A 21586-nucleotide genomic window follows, 5' to 3' on the forward strand; every position below is an offset into this window, starting at 1 on the left:
AAACCCAGGATGGAGAGCAAAAGGTCTGTGGTAAGTCTCTTGGATTTAGGAAGAGATACCCCTGGGGGCTGGTACAGATTCAGGTGGCAGGAGGTGAGACAAACTGGGACCCCTTGATACCAGAAGGAAAAGCAAGTGCTGGCCCTTTCAGGCCTGGAGTCAGGCCTAGGAAGTGTTGGAGAGTCAAGTAGGAGCCCTTACCTGGCTGGGGTTTGTGGGAGCCAGGGGAGGGAGGGGAGCAGAGTGAAGTGAAGTGTAGGTACTAGGGGTCCAGGGAGACTTAGGGGGAACCAGCAGTCTCAGCCAAGAAGGGGCTTGGGAAGTGGGGCAGGGTTTAGGATAGGGTGTGGGTTGGAGAGGAGGTATTGAGGCCCTGTTGATGATGGCTGGCCCTGCCTAAGAGCCTGGGGAAGAGGATCTCACACAGTTTGATCAGCAACCCAGAGTTCAGTTCTGCTTCCTGACCAGCCCTTCTGTGGCCCCTCCACAGCCGGCAGGGGCCTGCCCTGTGCAATGGAGGGATGGATGAGTCCTGCAGCGGGATGCCACAGGCCGGGTTTCAGCAGGAAATTGTCATCTCCATTATGGTGTCTGGGGCTGCGTGGCTTGTTGGAGCTAGTGGTTCTGCCAGGCCCACGCTGGCAAGAAGCCAGGAAGCAGGAGGTCTGTGGGCCTCCTTCCTTTGCCCAACCCTGACACCCCTGCTCTGCTTCCCCAGGTGCCCCCTGAGAAGTGCCGCTGTGCGGTGGGCAGCATTCTGAGTGAAGGTGAGAAGTCACCCTCCCCTGAGCTCATCCGACTCTATCAGAAATTTGGCTTCAAGGTGTTCTCTTTCCCGGCACCCAGCCATGTGGTGATGGCCACCTTCCCCTACACCACACCCCTGTCCATCTGGCTGGCTACCCGCCGTGTCCATCCTGCCCTGGACACCTACATCAAGGTGAGACACAAGTCTGGTGTGTGTGTCAGGGGGCAGCCAGTCCTTTGAGTGGGTTCTGGGGAGGCCTGCCTAGCCTGGGAGGAAAAGGCCATTTTGGGAGGGCAGCACGTCATGGAGCAGGTGCCTGTGGAGCTAGGAAGATGGGCAGAGGCTGCTGGCATTTCTTCCATACACCCGAGACCTCCTGGGCCCCAAGCATCTCCCAGGAGTACGGGTAGTTTGTTCAGAAACCCAGTCCTGTCATTTAAGCTCTGACTTGGAACAAAGACATCCTTAGTGCTCAGCCCCCACTCCAGACCCACCCTGTCCCTATCCTGCTGGCCCCTGCAGAGCAAGGGCCCTGAGACAAACTTTCCCTGTTGTAAATTACTCCTTCTCTAAAACATTTTGTAAACTTGGGTGCTAGGGAAATGACCCCAATTTGGGCTTGGAAGTGATTGTTTATTCATCTGTTCAACTTGTATTTATTGAGTGTCTGTGCTAGGTTCTATGCTGGATGTGGTGCGAGATATTGGTGCATGAAATAGGCATTTACAGTGAGGTGTGGAGATAGGTAATAACGTCAAACAAAAACGGGACACATGCTAGGAAAGTACAGGGTGAGAAAAGGCGGGGAACCAAGTGCACAGAGTGGTCAGGGACAGCCTCTCGGAGGAGGTAACCTCTCAGGCAAAATCCTAGAAGAGCCCTTGGAGGGGCGGTAAGAATGTTCTAGGCAGAGCTAGGGTGAGGAGCGTGGGTTTGATCTAAAGGCAGTGGGAAGTCACTGCAGAGTTCCAGCCAGGATCCGAGCTGTGCCTGTGCAAGATGGGCTCTGCTGTCATTGGGCAGGGTAAGGCTGGACCGTGGCTCATGGGGGCCGGGTGGAGGTGCTTTGAAGCTGTTATGAATCCTGCCATGCATGGCGGCAGCTTGGGCTGGGGCAGTAGCTGTAGAGATGCAGACAAGGGTGGAGACTGACAATTTGTTTTGGAGGTAGAACTGATGGATTTATGGATGGGTTGGATGATGGGAAGGGGAAGGAGTGGGAGGAGTCACAGGTTGCAGTCCCCTCTGGGCAGGGCAGGTGGGTGAGCATGTAGTGGTGCTTTCTACTGAGGTATGGAGGGCGGAGGGAGGAACTGGTTTGGGGGGCCAGCTCTGTGGGCTGTGTCGGGGGATCTGCCTGAGGGACATCTTAGTTGGGGTGTGGAGTCCACAGTGATGTGTGTAGTCTGGAGCTCAGAGAGGATTGGGCTGGTGAATATGTTTGGTGACATGAGCCTATTGACAGTATTTGCCCTGGAGGATGGCTGAGGCAGCAGAGTGTACAGAGGGCATGGCCAGTGTGGCTGGGATCAGGGAACAGGAGAAAAAAGTTAGCAAGAATGTGAACTTGGCGGTTTTGGAAGAACCTGGTGGCTTGTTCTCCAGAGCAGCTTGGGAAAAGGGACAGGGCCTTGGTGATGGAAATGGGAGCTCAGACATGTCCTGGTTAAGTGTCTGGTATCAGGGCTTGGGAATGAATAAATGGAGCCCTGGGTCACCATCTGTGGCCTTTGTGGGCAGAGACAGGAAAAAGAAACAGGAGGGCTGCTGTGGTAGGGAAGGGGCATGGGGAGGATGGAGGAGGATTTCCTTTGTGAGCTGGAGGTTGGCAGCCAGAAGGGTGCTGGGTGTGGGGTCGGGCCGGAGGCTAAGGGGCAGGGTGAGGCAGGAGGTGGGGGAGCTGGCTGGTGTTGAGGGCAGGAAGAGAGACATCAGTGCCTAAGGCCTGCTCATCATTTCACCCAAGGAAGGGCTGGTGTGTGGTGTCTCTGGTCCTGTCTGTGTCATCCTCAGCTTCAAGGGCCAGTCTGGAGGAGCAGCCCTGGGAAGAGACTTTCTGGGTTCCAGACCTCAGAACAGGACATGTGGTGTGGTGGCGAGCAACTCAGCCACCACAGCCTTTTCTTGGCTTCAGGGGTTTATTTTTAGACACCTTTGTCCAAATTTCCTGGCCCCTGACAGCTTCACAAGTTGCCTGGTTTTGACGTCACCTCTTTGATGAAAGCCCTTCCTCCTACCTCCTCCTCCCGTGGGAGCCTGTCAGCTGTGCTCTGGGCTTGATTTTCGTGGAGTTGGGGCTGCAGCAGGGGGCGTACCATCCTCTCTCCTGCCTGTGATGAGGAAGCCACAGGTGCGGGGCAATGCAAGGGGCTTCTCAGGGATGTCTGCGAGGCGTGCTGTGTGGGCTTGACCACCAGCTGGGAGAGTGAGACAGATGCCGGGCTGCCCTCAGTGGAGGCACGGCCCAGGTGCTCTGCTGGTTTTGGGGGTGGGGAACAAACCCAGGTGAAAGACGAGGAAGGGGCCGGCTCTCTTTGTTGGTCTCAGCCTGCAGTGGACAGGGGGTGGCCCTGTGCCTCTCTTGGCCTAGGTGACAGAGAGAAGAGAATGTAAGGCTCGCTCTCACACCTGCCCTCTTCCTCACTGCCCTGAGACCAGAGAAAAGAGGCTGCTAATGAGACTCTGGGTGCTCCTGACTCTCCCAACCCTGACAGCTGGCTGCCTTTAACCGCGCGTGCGTGCGTGTATGTACATGTTACGTACATGTGCGCGTGTCTTTTTTCTCCACCCCACTGGCTTCTCTCTGGATCTGAGGCTGGGTCTGCTGTGGAGTTGCTTCAAACGCAGTGACAGCAGCCCGTCGGCTTTCTATTTCAGGAGGGGTGAGGGAGGCAGTAGCCAAGAGGAGGGGAGGGAGGACTTGGCAGGCTCACCTGCTTCCCCAGAGGCTGGGGCGAGGGGTGGAGGTGAATGATCTCAGAGCTTTGGATGAGGGAGGTGGAGAGCAGCTGCTGTTCCGGCAGTGGCAGATGTCTGAGACTGGGACAGGATTGGTCTCACGGGACAGCAAGGTCCTGGGGGCTCTCTGTGAGGAACCAAAGACAAGCATTTGTCAGGGCTCTTGTGGGGATTCTGGAAGGATGGCTGGATCCCAGCTTTGTGGTCTGTGTGGCAGCCCCTGGCTCTCTGGCCAGGCTTCTCCAGCTTGGCAGCCTGGCAAGCTATAGGGGCTGGAACTCTGCCTTTCTCCACGTAAACCACTGGGGGCCCCAGGCCAAGCACTCTGGGACAGCAGGTGTGTGAGGGGTCCCTGCGTTCTGTGTGACTGTTCGTCTATGTGGAAGATGCCCCAGCTTTGTCAGGCCGCTCCACCAGGGTCCAAGGAGTTAGCCTCCAGGGCAAGAGGAGACCACTCCCTGAGCCCCAGGAAGGGGGTTCTTCTGGCAGCTGAAGGAGGGAACTGAGCTTCCTTGAAATTGGAAGGCCACAGAGGAGGTGGGACCCAGATGTCAGCCCAGAACAATAGGCAAAGGCCTCAAAATTCACCACAAGGTGAGACCAGTCTTAATGAGCAGCCAGGGAAGTCTTGGGGCACATGGAGCAGACCAGAGCCGAGTGCGAGGCCTGGGGTCCCACATGTGAGATTGTGTGTGAGGTCCCTGAGCTCGGTACTTGGCTCATATCTGTCTGCAGTTGGCGAGGAGATCACTGAGAGTGTTAGACTGGCCAGCCAAGACCCCCGTGCCTGACTTCCTTCCAACAGGATCTATGATCTTTTCCATAAACCCCCTTCCCCAGGGTCTCTGCTTTCCCCAAGTTTTCAACGGAGGTCTCCTTGTGATGTTTGGGCATCTCCTGAGTTTAGGGAGACACAGGGCATTGTCTGTGTGGAGGGTGGTTGGCTGGGTAAATGCAGGCAGACCCTGGAGGTCAGATAGTGGCTCTTTCTCCATAGAATTGGAGAGGTGTGGTAGGCAAAGCAGGTACAGTGAGCCAGTGGGGGAACCTTGGTGGTAGAGTTCAGGGATAGCTGGGTTGATAGGGCTGTTCTACTAGGGACAGCTGTGAGCAGGGACCCCAGACCTTAGTTCTCAGACTGCTCTGGGGGCCGGAGCCTAGGGGCTGTGCTAAGGTGCCCCCGTGGCTGGCAGCCAGGGATAGGGGGCTGCACTCAGACCTTTACCTGCCTCAGTTGGAGTAGCTCTGCCTCTGGGTTTTACACATCAGATGACCTCCTGAGCTTTTGTTTGGAGGAGGGTGTTTGAGACTTAACTGGTTTGAAAACCTCTGTCCTAAGAGGGGTACACCATTGGGCAGATGCCTCCTCCACCCCTGGCCAACTGTATGTCTGTTCTAGATGCTGAGGACGCCGTGGCAGTTGCAGTGTGAGTGGAGCTGGGAGGTGCCAGGGCTCATCCCTTGTGTAGGCAGGGGCAGGAGGGGTTCCCAGAAGAGGCACTTTCTGGGGGAGCTGCAAGCTGGACCTGGAGGAAGCCCTGGGGAGTGTCATGGTGGAGATTTCCCTGGAGTGGATGTGACTGAATTCCCGAGTGGTGGGTGATAGGCTGGCAGTGTCAAGGGACAGCCAGCTGGAAACTAAGGAGCGGGGGCCTCAGCTGCCTCAGCAGGGTGCCTGCAGAAGTGGGTCATCCTGTTGAGCGTGAGCGGGGAGGAAGCTCCCAGTAGCATGGTCAGAGTCTGGGTCCTGCCCAGTGCCTCACAATCTCCTGTGTTTGTTTTCCCTCAACCTGTCTGGGTGACTTTGAGGGAGTCAGTGATGGGGGTGGTTTGAGTCCACACTGAGGCCAAAACACCAGTAGGGAGCAGGATGGTCCTGGCAGTGGGAATCCAGGTAAGGAAGCCCCCATGGGATATGAAATTTGGGGTCATCTCTTTCCCTGCCCATCACCTTTGCTGAGCTAATGTGGGAGAGTTCCCGAGCTTTATTTTTTATTTTTCTAAATTTATTTATTTTATTTATTTTTGGCTGCGTTGGGTCTTCATTGCTGCGCGGGCTTTCTCTAGTTGCGGCGAGCGGGGGCTACTCTTTGTTGCGGTGCGTGGGCTACTCATCGCGGTGGCTTCTGTTGTTGCAGAGCACGGGCTCTAGGGCGCACGGGCTTCAGTAGTTGTGGCACGCAGGCTCAGCAGTTGTGGCTCGTGGACTCTAGAGCGCAGGCACAGTAGTTGCGGCGCACGGGCTTAGTTGCTCCGCGGCATGTGGGATCTTCCCGGACCAGGGCTCGAACCCATGTCCCCTGCATTGGCAGGCGGATTCTTAACCACTGCGCTACCAGGGAAGCCCCCTGAGCTTTATTTTTAATAAGGAAGGCTTTCCTGGTATCTCAGCTCAGTCACTTACTCTGCAGTTATTTACTGGGCCCTCTTTTGTGTGGCATTGTTTGGGGCATGGAGGAACCAGCTAGGAGGCAGGCATAGGGTCCTAATCAAAGCCAGCATCCCCATTGTTTTACCAGTAAGGACAGTGAGACTTAGGGAGGGGAGGTTACCCAAGGTCAAGGGTTGAAGCAGTGGCCAAGTCCAGACTGGATCCCCTGGGCAGAGAATCACTGATGGCTACATGCCTTTTGCCACTCTGCCCTGTCCATGATTGGGGCTGGGCCCAAGAGGCTGAGGACTGTCATGAACTTGGGATGCACTGGGAGTGGTACCCAGAGTGGGCTTGGGATAGCAGCACTGTGTCCTAACACCCACTTGACCCTCTGTTTCCAGCCCTGCTGGGCAGAGTCAGGGGCTGAGGCTGTCGATTTGGGAGCCTGCTGGGGGAGCCAGAAGCAAAGGGCAGGAAGAGCCTGGCTGCCCATTTTCCCAGCAGGGACTCATTAAGGTTTACCTTGGCAGCTGTTCTGGGCACAGGAAACAGCTGCTGCAGGTGCCTTATTGGTCCTCATGTCCTTACCCTCAGTGAGGTAGAGACGGCTCCAGGGCCAGCTTACCTGCCAGGGCTGCGACCTGCTAATTGGCCTGCCCCAGTTCAGGGAGGAGGGTGTGCTCAGTAGCACCAGGACCTAGGGCTGAATGATAAGCCCCCAGAACTCTTTCCTCCCACCATCTCTCCCAGCCACAGGGCTTAGCCTAGGGGGAGTGGGGTGGGGAGGGGAGAGATGGATTCACTGGGAAAGGCAAAGCAGCCTTTGGGGGTGGGGAAATTTGGGCTGAGCCTTGAAGGATGGATAGTGTTCTCCAAGTAGGAAGGCAGGTCAGGCAGAGGCACTGACGTGGGCATGGCTTTGTGTATCCATTGTGGCTGGAGTGCAGGGGAGGAGCAAGAATTTGGGCCCAAGAGATGAGGCTGGGTCCTGCAGGTTTTAGGGAGCCACTAATGGTATGTGATCAGATGAGTGACAGCATCCAGGCTGGCTTTGGAACAGGACTTGAGCACTGGGGGATGGAGAGGAAGAGCCAGAGGCCACAGTCAAACTCTGAACGAGAGTAACAGAAGTTAGCAGAGAGTAGCAGTGACTCTCCATTCCCAGATTTCCCTGGGCCAGGAGGAGACCCCCCCACCCCAACTCCACAAACACACACCAAGGCTTGGCTTCCCTGACTCCCCTTAGGAAGTTGCCCCTGGATGTTGAGGTGTGGGGACCCACACAGGAGGCTAAGGCTCTCCCCTCTGCCGGCCTGGGGCCCTGGATCTTGTTCCTCAGCCTCTCAGGCTTCACCCCTCCCCACTCCCCTATCCCAGTAATGAAAGCACAAAGCCAGCCTTTGCTGGGGCGGGCGTGGGAGCCACCACTCTCGAAATACCAACTCAGATATGGTAGCTTGGCAGCCCTGCAGGACCCTGGGGGCTGAGGCTTGTCTGGATGGTGCTGTGGGCTTGGGCCATCACCAATCCAGAGAGAGCCTTTTTCCCCAGGCAGATGGGCCTTACCAAGGAAGGATTCTTTTGCTCTTTTCCAGAGAGCTTGGGATTTCAGGAACAAGGAAGGAGGAGAGATTCTGAGGAGGGAGATCCCTCCAGAGCAGAGCAACTCTGCCTTTTAGTGGAGCCCTCAGATCGGGAGAGGCTGTCTGTCTGGTTATGCAGACAGGAAACCTAAGGCTCCAGAGGGAAGGTCTTTCCTGAGCAGCAAGTGGAGGTACCAGTCAGAGATGAGAAGTTCAGGGCCTTCTCCTCCTCCCCTACCTTCTGTCTTTCTCCCCACCTCTCCGTCCCCACTTGCCCAGCTGTCCTTCCCTCTGGCACTTCCTGATTCCTCTGGCTCCCAGGTGCTTGACTTCATGGCTCCATCTGCACCAAGCAGCCTTCCTGCTGCTGGATAATCAATCAGCAACATTTTCGTTGGCTTATAAGCCGGACTGGGCTCAAGGTCCTTGACTGCACAGATGCTGCAGACAGCGGCAGGATCTCAGAGAGGGATGGGCTGTGGAGCCTGCCATGGCAGCAGTGTCGTCTGGGAGGCTGTGGCTCCCCTTCCAGATTTGGAAGGGAGAGTGTTAGGATCCCTGGTCTGAGCCCCCGAGCTCCCCGTGTGGGTACTCACCCCCACACTCCCCAGCCCTCTGCTCTTGCTCCACAAGGGCTCAGAAGGCCAGAGCAGGGCTGAGCTGGGGTTGAGTATTGGCCTTCTGGACCCTGGGGAAAGGCTGGGCATGGCTGCAGATCAGGACCTGCCCGGCCCACCCAGGTATTAGGATGCTTAAGGGCCTGTGCCTGCTTAGAGGGAACTACTCCCCCCCCTTCTCAGTGCCCCAACCCACCCTGGTCTCCACTGCTGCTGAGGCCCCCCTCTTGGGCTGCCCAGGAAGCCAGGGCCTGGGTGAGCAGGAATATGAGCAGAGGTGTAAATTGCATGGCAAGCTGCCGGCTCTGAGGTGAAAATGAAAAGTCTTCAGGCAGCGGCGGCAGCAGGCACAGCAGCTGGGGTGCCAGGCACAGCGCCCTGCTCTCCCTCACACCTTCCCCCTTCTGCAGTCTTCCCCAGACTCCCACCCAAGCCTTGCTTCTCTGCCATCCCCTCCGCTGCCATTTGGGGTTGGGGTGGGCTCCCAGTTCGGCCCTGGGCTAGACCTGACCCCAAGAGGGCCTTCATCTCTTTCTTCCATTATATCTTCTAACTGGCTGATCAGTGCACAGAAAAATGGGCTGTGCTTTTGTTAATTTTGTGAGCTTAATATTTTTGGTAGTTTCTCCGTTGATTCTGTTTGGGTTTTTCAAGTGTACAATTGTTTTATCTTTAAGTAATGGGGGTTTTATTCGTCTTTTCCAATTCCTCACTTATTTTAAGATCATCTATTCCAATCTCTTTATTTTACAGTTGGGGAGATTGAGACCCAGGGAGAAGCCACCCATTTGTCAATAGCTAGGCCAAGGCTCTGGGCTCCTGCCTGGAGCTCTTTCTGCCACTTCCTTCCCCCTCTGTCCTGTCCCTGGCAGCCCCATCTCATTCCTTTTCTCCTTTGCCTCTCATTTGCAGAGCTTTGGGCCGTCCTGCTCCAAGGGGGAAGGATACTCACCATCCCTTCTGCAGGCTCTCCCTTGCTAGCACTGCAGCATCCCCAGAGCTGTCTCCTGCTGTCACTTCCTGCCCCACAGACAGGCTTAGGTTTTGATCCAGAGGCTGTTGAAAGGCCCATTGGGTATGAGAGGGAGTCTGGGAGAGGGAAGTTGACGGAAGTTCCTGGGCAGAATAATAACAATGTGCCACATTCCAGCAGCAGCCCCCGCTGCGCCTCCCCCATCACTTTGCACATTCGATGCAGACCAGCTGCCTAAGGGGCCTCCAGGGTCTGAGCCCCCACTTGCAGGGACTGCTATGTGCAGGCGGGTGCACGTCAGTGTCTGTGTAATTAAAAATGAGCATGCCTCACTTCACCCAGTGAAGAGATGCCATCACCTCGGGTGGGATGCAACAGCTGTTTGCTGGCTGTGTGGCTGCCCAGCTCTCCAGCCTGGCGTGGAGGGACAGGTAGGACTGGGCCACTCAGAGTGAACAGGAAGACCCAGGGTCCCTCACTTCAGTGAGACAGGAAGTAGAGGGCTGTGATGGGGCGGAGATTGATAGAGCAGACCTCATCCCTTTCTGGGCCTAGAGCTCATCTAGGAGATGCATGACCCAGACCTTGGCCTGCACCCATTGCCTTGTCCTTTTGGGGATTTGAGGCCACATAGCTCTGAGCAAACCCAGGATCTGGGCAGCCTGGGAATGGGATCCACCCTGTCTCCCGCCCTGGGCCTGACCTCTTCTGCACGTCGCACTCTCCCCACCCCTAGTCCAGGCCAGGGCACAGGTTGATGGTTTGAGAGCAGAACACCAAATGAGAGTAGTTCAAGTCCTCTCTCTTTCTTCCCTCCTCCCCTCTCCTAATTCAGTAAGAACTACCAGGGGAGGCACTGTGGGTCCTGTGGGGAAACCTTGGCTCGGCATATGCTAATCTGGTGCCTTTGCAGGAGCCCTGAGCTGCACCCCACCCAGGACATGAGCTCAGCCTGAGGTGAGGAGGGAGTGTGTGGTGTGTTCCCAAGGTAGCCAGGGCAGTGACACCATGGCAGCCTTTTGTGTGCTGCTCCTTCCCTTGTCTGCCAGCACCCCTGTGGGGGGTGTGAGCTGGTGTTGGTGCAGGAGTGGTAGGGGGAGTGCTGGTGACTGAGGTCTCCTGGAAATCCCTGCATTATGGGTGGGTCCCAAGTCCAACTGTTGTTTCTGTTTGTGGAAGCCCCGGGGGGAGGGAGGCCTTGGAGCTGTGTCTGAGGGACTGGAACTCTGGAATCCAGTTTCTAGCAGTTCCTAGTGGCACCTTGGCATGATTAGCTAACTTCTTCCTGTTAGGCGGGGAGGATTATAGACATCTGCATCTCTCCCACCTTGGAGCAGGGCTTTGTGATCCCCTTGAGTCTGCGTGTGGGAATGAGTTGCCCTGGCTTGTGGCCTCATCAGATAGCCCATGGCTTCAGTGGCCAGAGCAGGTTCCCCTGTCCTGGTGATGCTTCCTCAAGCCTCTGGCTGTCTGGTCTGTGGGAGGGGTTGTGCCCAGGGCTGGGAAGACTCCAGGCCCATCCAGTCCCCTTTCCCCAGCAGTACCAGCCCAGTGTGGCATTGGCCTGGTGTCCTTGGCAGTCAGTTCTCCAAGGGCTCCCTGAGGCTAGCTGAGGGAGAGGCAGCTGGCCTTGCCTTACTTCGATGATTTTCCAATATTTACCAGGTCATCAACACGCTGCCCGGGCCACAGCTCCTGCTGTGCAGAGAGGACCTGAGAGCTGGCCCATGGCTATCCTCTCTTCCCTCAGAGACTGCACCTGGCTGGGAGGGAAAGGGCTTGTTCTCTCTGCCTGATCACTTAGGGACAGGGCATATGGCTAGTCCTGCCCCCACGCTCCATCCCCAGCCCCGCACTGAACTCATTCTTGGTCAGTAAACAGAGCGTGGAGAGGGATCTCAAGGAGAGGCTACAGGGACAGTTATAAGCCCCTCCCCCTGTCTATGGGCCTGGGTTGGAAGTTTCTGCCTTTGCCTTCTTCCTGCCCCTTCTCTGCCCCTGAGTCTGAATTTTGACAGGATCCGGCATGTGTTAAAATGATTTGGGCTGAGCCGTCAATGAGATTTTAATTAGCTCCATGCCTCTCTCCAGTAGGGAGGGCCAGGGTCCCCCAGGTGGCTTGGGTAGGACTGGGCTGGGCTCAGATATTAGGCTGCCCCTCCAGGGGCCTGGGGACAGGCTTGGGCAGCTGGCATTCTCTGTGTGGGATGCTGTGAGGAGGAAGGGCTGGGCAGGGAAGGAAGGGCTGGGTAGCCCCAGGCCACAGTTTTCTCTCCCTCCTCTGTCTCCCTTGTTCCTCTGTTCTCCCGGATGGCTTTGAGATGAAGGCGACGGCAAGGATGGAGGATGCAGTTTCCATGGCAACGGGGCTGTCCACAGCCAGGCAACTTCAGAACCGGTCTCTCCGGAGGAGGCAGATGCACAGAGCAGCCACAGAGAGCTGCCTCCCGCCTGCCAATGAGGGGGCTGGCAGAGCAGTTGGCAAGGGTGGCTGCTTGGTGCTACCCACCCTGATGCCTGGCCTCCAGGAGAGGGTGGAAAGGGCACTGCTCCCTCTTATCCCTGTTACTTCCAAAAGGAAAGCTAGGCAGGTGGCTTGAGTGTTGGCGAGGGTTGTCCCTGGAATTTCTGGGTGGGCACAGGCTCTGATTCCTGGAAGCATCCCCAAAAGCCAACTGTCTTCAGCCCTTGAGAGATGGGCCTCCGGGTAGCTGATCGCCTCTCAGCAGCTTTCTTTTGGACCCTTTGAATGCCCAGAACATGGAATGCTGGTGAAGGCCATGCCCTGATTGGGTTCGGGGGCCCTTTCCCTCTAGCTATCAGGGAATGACCTGGACCTTCTTCAGGGAGCCTCCCTGACCCTGGCTTCATGACCCAGTTCACTGAGTGGGGTTCAGGTTTGGCAGATGCTCGCCCCCAGGTGCTGGCATTAGAGGGGCCCCAGAGCCTGGTAGCTACTCATTCCTGACATCGTGTTCTTGTTCACCCTCCTCCTGAAGACCAGGGCTGGGGTGGGTGTGTGGGCAGGTGGAAAAGCAGAGGCAGCCATTGATGTGTTTGGAGATGGGAAGAGCTGGGGGCACGGCCTCATTAGATGGCCAAAAGAGCACCCATGTTAGCAAAGAAGGTCAGACTCAAACTATCAAAAATAATGACTTTCCTTTACTGCCCCTGGAGGTGTCAGGGCTAGGGTGTCCCACTCTGTTCGAGCGCACAGAGACTTAGGACGAAAGGCCCTGCCTGGGTCACCCGTGGAGTCAGAGGCCGAGCTGCAGCTAGACCTTGGGCCAGGACATCCACCCCCATGTGGCCTCTAGCCGGCTGCTGAGGGCCCTGGCTGGATAAAATAAACCTTCCTTCCCTCTCTCTCCCGGGGGCTCATTTTTCTCTCTCTTCACTTGCTTCAATTGGAGGGGGGTTCCTCAACCCTAAGCGTGGCCAGGCAGGCAGACAAGTGGAGTCCTGGAGTGGCTTCTCCCCACCAGGCAGTAAGTCTCTCATTACCGCTAAGTGGAAGGCTCATTTCAGAGCTCATGGTGAGAGCCGGGCGGGTGCTATAAATAGCCGTGTTGTGAAGGTTGGCGGGTGAGCAGTGACAGGGCAAGGTCCTTGCAGTCATCTTAGTGGATAATTGTGCTCCATTGCAGGAAGAGGGGCAGGCTCAGGAGCAAGATGCACTTGACCCCTGTTCTGGTTTGTCTGCCTGTCTCAGGGCAGCTCTGGCATGTGTCTGTGCCCCTTTCACACACACTGGGGGCTACAGAGCACTGGGTTCTGTGTTCAGGCAGAAGGGAGTGGAGTGCCTGTCTACACGTGGGGCCCTATAAGCTGGCACTTCAGCCCATGGGGAGTTGGGCAGTGTCCAATATTAGATCTGCTTGTCTTGTCTGTTCCTCCAGCCTAGAGTCTGCCACCTCCCCCTCGGCTGAAACTCAGGACCCAGGTCTGAGAAGGGGTGGGAACCGACCACATCTGATAGTCTCGGAGGTTGGAATAGACCTGAACCAGCAGGGGAATGGGAGTAAGAGAGAGGTTTAGCTGGCCTGGAGCTCCTATTCAGGGTTAGTCAGTAACATGTCTGCAAGGGCAGGGGCTAGAGGCCTGAGAGGCAAGGGCACTGCCTCTCCTGATATTGGTGGGTCAGTCAGCATTGTCCAGGGCAGAGAGGAGGTCAGGGCCATGGGATCCTGAGATGGCAAGTCTGGCAGGTCAGACCTTGGCTTGGCTTGGGTGCCTGGGGCCAAAGACTGGGGGGTCCCTGTCCTAGGGTAGTCTGGGGTACTAAGCTTCGTGGCTCTGTGAGACCAGTGCTTTCTGGAACAGCCTTTTGGTCCCAGGATTAGCAGTGCCAGGCTCCTGGGTTCTTTTAGCACCTGTCCTAGGACTCCCAGGTCCTCAGACCACTGCCCCCTGGAGTATGAGGCCCTGCCCTTAGGATGCTGTGTGGGTGCCTCTGGGAGATTGGGGCAGGAAGAGGAGCCAGCCCCCTGGGAGGGAATAAACAATAGACAGTTCCTGGGGCCACTCAGGGACATGTGGGTCAGAGGCCATGTAGGGCTCATTCCGCTTTTCGCGCTCTCCCACAAGGAGCGGAAGTTGTGTGCCCACCCACGGCTGGAGATCTACCAGCAAGACCAGATCTATTTCATGTGCCCACTGGCACGGCAGGGAGACTTCTATGTGCCTGAGGTGAAGGAGACAGAACGGAAATTCCGGGGCCCTGCAGAGGCCAGTGATGCCCAGGTGGATGGCACAGGTACGGGGCAGGGGTGTTGCAGGGGGAAGAGAGTGGGGCCTCCTCCCTGGCTGGGTGGCACTGTGGGTGTCCAGGCGAAGCTTGACAGAGGTGGAAGAAGGGACCCATCTACCCACGTGCTGAGTTACCTGTTCTTAGACACGCAGATCCATGTAGGTGTGGCTTCACACGTTACCCCTGGCAATGCAGATACAAAGACCCTGCCTGATTCCCTTCAGATGCAGCAGGAGTACCCTTGGAAACACAGATCACAGACAGCTGGATGCTCATGGGAGGGGGCTGAGGCTGCTCAGGAAAGGCATCACTTGGGTGGGCTCATCAGGAAGTGAGATTGGCTCTGGATATGGAAGGTAAGGAGAGGAACAAGGTGTCCCCCAATATGGGGCCCCACCCAGAGCCAGCTGCTTTCTTCCTTCCAAAGAGGAACAGGGGGACTTCCCTGGTGGCCCACTGGTTAAGAATCCACCTGCCAATACAGGGGACATGGGTTCGAGCCCTGGTCCGGGAAGATCCCACATGCTGCGGAACAACTAAGCCCATGCACCACAACTACTGAGCCTGCGCTCTAGAGCCCACGAGCCACAACTACTGAAGCCCATGTGCCTAGAGCCCGTGCTCTGCAACAAGAGAAGCGACCGCAATGAGAAACCTGCACACCACAACGAAGAGCAGCCCCTGCTCGCAACAACCAGAGAAAGCCCACACGCAGCAGCTAAGACCCAACGCAGCCAAGAATAAATAAATCAATGAATCAGTCAAAGAGGAACCAGAGAGCATGCAGAGGGGAGCCAGGAGATCAGCGCCCTGCCCCTTCCATCAGAGCCAGCCTTCCTACCCCAGGTCCAGGCCAGTAGGTTGCTTGCCTGCTCTCAGCCCACCGCCTTTCGTGACCTCTCGTGACCCTGAGCTGTCCCCAGGGGCAAGGGGACCTGCTGGTAACATCCCAAGTGGTCTTAGAGGGTCTAAGGCTTGGCCATGCTTCTGGAGCCTCATGTGACTCTGGAGGTCCATGACCTGTGGGAGTGGTACAGGGCTGGGAGGAGAGTGACTGTCCCTCTTCACCTCTTGCTTTAGGAGACTCCCTCTGTCCATCCAATCTTCAACAGCCAAGGTCACCCTGAGAGACATGTGTTGGCAGGGGCAGGGGGCGGGTACTGGGAGGCAGCCTTCACTCCCTAGGGGCCATGTCCAACAGAGTTAACTTCATCTGCCACTTAATTACCTCCATGGGGCACTGCTTCCACCAGCCTGGTAGTGCCTGGCAGACACTCTTCAGTGCCCCTACTGTGGGCACAGGACACGCTACAAGGTCAGCAGGCCAAGGCAGTCCCCAGGACAGGAGGGGAGCACCTTGACCTTCTTTCAACCTCCCTTGGCTGCCTGCACCCCCTTTCTTGTCCCCCCCAACCCAGCTCCCCTTCCAAACACCGCCTGCCAGGGTGTTGAAGGACTGCTTGGCACCCACTACAGCTGGCTGCAGCCTAGCTCCCATGCCCCCAGCAACTTGGCCTGTCCTACCCACCAGCCTGCCCACCCACTCCCTGGAGTGGAGGCAAGGGGTCTGCTCTCCTCTGATAGGGTCTGCCCTGGCACCTGGGGCGGACTCTGGGTGTCTGCCTGCCAGGTGCGTGCCACTTGCGCAGCGGTGTATGGTGGATGCCTGTCTGCCCAAGGCTTGGCCTGTCCCTGTCTGCCTCCCTGCTGTGGCCCCGGCTTGGGCTGGGAGGTGAAAGGGGGTGATTAGCTGCCTTGCGCCTGTTATTACATTGATGTATTATTTAGCTCCAGAGAGACGATGAATATTTGATCTTCTTGCACTGGCTGTGGGCAGTGGAGGAGGGAGGGACTGGGGTGAGGTGGCAGCTTCATTCTCTGCCTCAGCAGCCTTCGAGATTTAGGTGCTACCCTACCTTGCCTGGCCTCTTCTGCCCTGGGACACAGACCCAGGACTCTGGACTTCCTCCTGTGCAGACCTTGATGGAGCTGGAGGGTTGCCACTTCCCTGCCTTGGACTCCTTTGCCAGAAGTGTCCACATGTGCCCAGGGGCTGTCCTCATCCCAGCATGCTGGTCCCTGGCCTGAAGGGGCACCCTTGGGCTCCTTCCTCTGATCATTCCTAGCCTAGGAACTGGGAGAGGGAGGAGGCAGCTAGCTGGCAAGCAGGCAGGTTCCCATACCTGGGTCCCAAGAGAGCCATTTGGGTGGGTGGGAGGATTGAACTTAATGGGGCCAGGGAGAAATTATCCCCTTCCTTAGCTCCTTTCAGGCCTGTAGCCTCTGGGGCACCAATCATTATTTAAGGCAAGAAAGAGGGGCTGGAGTCCTGCCCCAGGGTCAGAGGGAACCACCTATAATTCAGAGAGTAGTCCTGGCTCACTCTTGAATACCTCCACTCTGGGAGCCATGACTGAGGCCCCAGCAAGAAGAGGGCCCTGGGCCAGCAACCTGGCACTTACAGGGCTCATCTCACCTCTGTCAGTAGGTCCCAGAGGTAATCTTGGGGCCAAGGAGGCAGATCCCACCCCACCCCACCCCACCCCACCCCTCACCCTGGGCTCCAGCTGAGGTTCAGTGAAAGTTCCAGGCCAAGTCCCAAATGCCAAGCAGTCCCCAGCTGTGCCGGGCTCGGGGCTCAATCACCATGGAGACAGGATCTGAGGAAGCTGGCCCACCCATCACTTTCTGTGATGTTTGATAGCTGCCCCCTTCCCTCTCACACAGGAAGGGAGGCATATCCACCTTCTCCCAATCTGGATTCCTACGCACAGTAGGCCTGAGCTCTTTGCTCCTCCTTGCCACCCCCAACTGCTGTCAGTGCCTCTGACCTGAGGAGCTGAATTGAGGGGCTGCTCCTGAACAGGGCAGATGAACCTGCCCTGGAGGACGTGTTGGGGGTGGGAGGAGCAGGCTGGGAGAGATCTCAGGGCTCTCCAGCCACTTGCAGAGTGCTCCCATGGTCCCTTCTGCTGCTTTGTGGTTCAGGAGCCACTAGTGGTTGGGGATGGGTAAGGACTCCTCTGGGGTGACCCAGGCATAGAGGAAGGAAGTCCTTAAAATGCTTCGTCCCAACACCCTCCTCCCGTGTAATTGGTCGAGGATTTCTCAGGACTTCTCCATCCCACTCCTGCCCCAGCCTCCTCCTCAAACTGAGGCTCAGTGTGGGCCAGAGGCAGGGATATGGCTGCCCCTTGGGGAGCCCTGCATGGGGGAGGGACACAGGAGAGCAGTCCTCCTGGTCAATTCTGCTGTCCTCAGGCCTTATGGGCAGTGTTCTGGCCTTGGAGAAACCTCTCTCCAAGCCTGAAATGGGGGATGGAGGAGGGAACACTACTTAAATCTCTTTGTCTTACCCTCAGCTCCTCAGGTTGGGGCTGAATGGTCCCTAATGGACTGTTGGGGGCTGGGGGGCAGCAGGCTTTGTGGGAGTGCAGGGAGCTGAGGCTAATTCAGCGTAGGGAGAGGAGTATACAGCAGGTTGTCATCCTCCCTCCCTCCCTGTTCTCTCCCTCTGCCCTGCCAGTGCAGCTCAAGTCAGGGCAGAGGGCAGCTGGAATGAGCCTCTTGAGCCAGGGGCAGCTTTATTATTCATGAGCACACTGTGTATGCTGAGTTGCTGGGCTGGTGGGAGAGCCTCAGTCCTCTCCCTGGAGGAGGGGGTGGGGGCCGTAGCTAACCTGTGCTCCCTCTTCCTCCAGGAACTGACACAATGAGTGACACGAGTTCTGTAAGCCTGGAGGTGGGTCCTGGCAGCCGGGAGACTTCAGCTGCCACACTGTCCCTTGGGGTGAGCAGCCGTGGCTGGGATGATGGTGACACCCGCAGTGAGCACAGCTACAGCGAGTCAGGTGCCAGTGGCTCCTCCTTTGAGGAGGTGGACCTGGAGGGCGAGGGACCCCTGGGGGAGCCAAGGGTCGGCCCTGAGGCTGAACCCCTGGGGGTTGCCAAGTGGCCCCGGGAGCCCAGTACCCCTGAGAAGGGCGAGGAGTAACCCGCAGCCTGCACATTCCTGTGGTGCAGTTGCTAAGGAACTGAGCAGCCTCTTCAGTCCTCTTCTTCCTCCACCTCCTGGGCTCAGGCTGGGGCCAGGGGTCTCAAGCGGACCTGACTTCTACTGCCCTGGGCCTCTGGCTAAGCCTTCTCCTCACTGCCCTCTCAGCTCCCAGAGCCAAAGGAGCTGGGACTGTTGTCGGCACCCAGCCCCCGGGCCTGCCACCCCTGTTACATCTTTTTTTCAGATTCACATTGGAGTTTCCAGGACCCAGAATAAAGCAAATGCTTTTCTTTGTTTCACCTGGATTTGTACTGTGCATTTGTTTGTTCCACCTTGGGGAACCCAGAGTGGGCAGGAGCACCCCCAACCTGAGGAGAGGAAGGAACTTGGCCAGGTACCCTGGGGTGGGGTGGGGTAGGGGGAATTGGAGGCCTTTCACTCCCTGTTCTTTGGCCCCACTTGACAGCTGCCCCTCCATTGCAGCAGCCCCAGAGGCTCCCCCAGGCTGCTGGAGAGCAGGCAGATCAGGACAAGGGGTGTGAAAGCTGAGCATGGAGTGCCCTCTGGGGCTCAGGAGTGGGGAGCTCACAGCCTGCCTCAGTCTGCTTCCAAGGGATGCCTTTGTGTCTGTGGCTAGAGTGTGCCTGTGCTGACACTGTTATCTGTCCAGACGGTGAGGACATCCCCGCTGTGCCTGCCAGTGGCTGTGTATCTGCGTGTGTGCATGCGAACACACGCATGCCTTTGGTCTTTTATGTGTAACCATGGATGGGTTGGGTCATGGTGGTCCTGGGTGAGACTTTGCCCAAGTGGGCATCAGGATGTGATTGTGGCTGGGCGTGGCTGTATTTGTGTGGATGGCTGTGTGACTCTGTGCACATGTTGCTGTGCTTAGTGTCTAACTTTGGTTGTATTATAGGGGTGTGAGCCTGGCTATCTGGGAGCATCACTCGGGGGGCTTTGTCCATATACAGCTGTCTGTGTGTAGTTATGTGTCTGTGTACAACTATGTTTGGCGGGATGTGTTCATGTGTAAAGCTGTGTGTTTTTCTGTGTCCATATGTAAAGCTATAGGTCTTTGCAGCTGTGTGTCCATGAGTATAGCTATATATGTGTGGACATGTTCACCTGTACAGCTACGTATATGTGTCCATGTGTACAGCTGTGTGTCCACGTGTAGAGCTATGAATTACGGCTATGTCTGTGTGTACAGCTGTGTGTGCAGTTGTGTGTTTATGTGTACTGCTATGTGTGTGGCTGTGTCCACATGTACAGCTCTGCATGTAAGGCTGGGTGTGTGTTTGTGCATAGCTGGGATTGGTGGCTGCATAGCTGGGTGTGTAACTGCATGTCCATGTGCTGTGGCGGGACCATGCAGCTCACTTGCTGCCGGCCATATAATGGCCACTTGGGCTTGTGCTGTGTTTAAAGCCCCTTGTCTTTTGTGAGGCTGCCTTGGTGAGTGGGCTGGGACTGCTGTGCAGCTCCTCTCACCTCAGAACCCTGCTACTGTCAGCCCCTCTGCTCCAGGGGCCCAGCCCATCACTCACCTATCCCAGGGAGCAGTTGCTCTGAGACATCGGAGAGGGTGGGAACAGCAGGAGCTGGAAGACAGCATGTCTGTCTCTCCAGCCTTGTCTGACAGCTCTTAACCCTCATCCTGCTGCCACCTTGCCTCACATTAGTGATGGAGTTTGTTTGTGTTTGATGTCTTGGTCTGTTGTACAGCTGTGCTCTTTCCAGAGCAGTGGAGCGTCCAGTTTCTGTGTCCGGGGAAAAAGCCTGTCCTTCCTTGGTGGCAACCCCCTGCTCCCCAACCCCCAACGCCAAGCCCACATGTAGGTGTGTGTACCAGAGGGACCTGGGATTAGCATGTGCTCATTGGCATGCGTCTGAGCTAGCCTTACCTCTACTGACACCTGTGGAAGAAAGGGCAGCACCAGGGGAACGTGTAGAGATGCTGTGCCCCTTAGTACATGTTAGTGTGTGCGTTGTGGCTCTGGGGCTAAATCTGGGTGCAGCCTCCCTCTCCAAATCCCTCAGTACAGTGTGGCGATGCAGATTATCCACCACCCCTACCCAGGGGTATCCTTCCCCACTCTGCTGCAGGAGGGAAGAAGACTCAAGAATATCTTCTCAGAGCTGTCCTCCCTCTGCTGGGGCTCCAGCTCCCGCTCCCTCCTACGCAGCAGCCAGTTTCAGGAGCCTCTTCCCCAGCCCCCTCCCTCCCAGATCCCCCTGCCAGCCCCAGCCTGTCCCTCAGGGTTGACCCTGAGTCCCTGGTCCTGCAACCCCACCCCCCACCCCAGATTGGTATCTCTTTGCCATTAATGCCCTTTGCACATGAGAGTGGAGATTAGTGGAGGGGTGGGGGGAGGTCAGGTCTGGATGTGTGGGGGGTGTAGTGGCTTTAAAGGTCATCTGCAGGAAGGAAGAGAATGTCCCATCCTCCTCTGATCCTTCTCCCTCCCCCCCACTCCATCTCTTCCTTCTAGTGACTCAGGCCCCAGCTCGCACTTGGGGCTGAAGACACGTTCCCCCACCCCAGGCCTGGCATGTGGATGGAACTGCAGTTCATGGATAGGGAGAATCAGAGTGAGGACAGGGATGCAGCAGGCTAAGCGCTCCACCTATCTCCTACGTGCCCCTTTACCTATCGCCCAGTGGACCCCACTACCCTAGGGCCAGCCCTCCCGCTCTCGTAGATGGGAACCCATAGCACTGTGCGCACCTCCCGGGGCTCAGTGACCTTCCCAGCCCAGTGCCTCATGCCCGCTGCTCTCTGGGACGCAGTCTGACTTGGGGCGGAGGGGGCCAAGAGGCACCTGCTCCAGCACAGGGCGGGAGAGCCCGAGGATTCAGCACCACGCGGCGGACAGCGCCGAGCCGGTGCGCCTGAAGAGGGGAGCGTTGGAGGAGTCTGGAGGGAGGCGGAGGCCGGTTGGGCGCGGGAGATCGGGAATGGGGAGGAATGGAGGAGGGGCTGAGGGCGGGCCGGGGCCGGGGCCGGGGGCGGGGCGGGCCGCGATTGAAAGCTGCAGGTTGAGCGGGCGGGCAGAGAGCGCAGAGCTGCCGAGCCAGCCAGCGAGCGAGCGAGCGCGCTAGCGGGAGCTGGAACCCCGCGCCCCCGGCTCCTCTCCGTTTTTCTCCGCACCAGAGCCGGGCGCGCAAGGTAGGGTAAGCCTGGTGGTGCCGCGGCCGCCACCGACCTTATCGATCCTGACCCCACGTCCTGGGGTCCCACGGGCCCTCGAGTTCTGGGGCTCCTGGGGCTGGGACTGGCCAGGGCATCCAGACAACGCTTGCCAGGAGCTCCGGGAAGCGGGAAGACAGCCCTAGGCGTCCCGCCTTTCCTCCCCAAAGAACGCACGCCCTGCATCTCGATCCCTCGTTCTTCCTGCTCCTCCGTCCTTCGGTCAGTCTTTCTGTCTGTGCCTCTGTCTTTGTCTCAGCCTCTCAGGCTCCATCGCTCCCTCCCTGAATTTTGTGGCCCAGGCCCCCAGGTTGCCCCCTTCTAGGGTTCTCTCTCCCTTCAGGGTTCTGTCCCTTGTTGGAGCTTTGGTCCCAGCCACCCCTGTGGGAGTAT

At 57.4% G+C, this 21586-nt stretch overlaps 1 protein-coding gene across 7 annotated transcripts in view; it reads left to right on the forward strand.

The window, feature by feature from the left end:
* TEX264 (testis expressed 264, ER-phagy receptor) overlaps positions 1–18299 on the forward strand; it is a 29755-nt gene extending 11456 nt beyond the window's left edge. For 6 of the 7 annotated variants that reach the window (XM_059939780.1, XM_059939782.1, XM_059939786.1 and 3 more), the window contains 3 exons: positions 719–940; positions 13841–14009; positions 17705–18299. In XM_059939780.1, coding sequence (XP_059795763.1) covers positions 719–940; positions 13841–14009; positions 17705–17997 — 684 coding nt within the window. In that variant the 3' untranslated portion in view covers positions 17998–18299. The remainder of the gene's footprint in view (positions 1–718; positions 941–13840; positions 14010–17704) is intronic. The other variant, XM_059939783.1, reaches the window with a different exon arrangement.
* Positions 18300–21586: the final 3287 nt, after the last annotated feature.

Source organism: Balaenoptera ricei, chromosome 11, assembly GCF_028023285.1.
Source record: "Balaenoptera ricei isolate mBalRic1 chromosome 11, mBalRic1.hap2, whole genome shotgun sequence".
Lineage (NCBI taxonomy): Eukaryota > Metazoa > Chordata > Mammalia > Artiodactyla > Balaenopteridae > Balaenoptera > Balaenoptera ricei.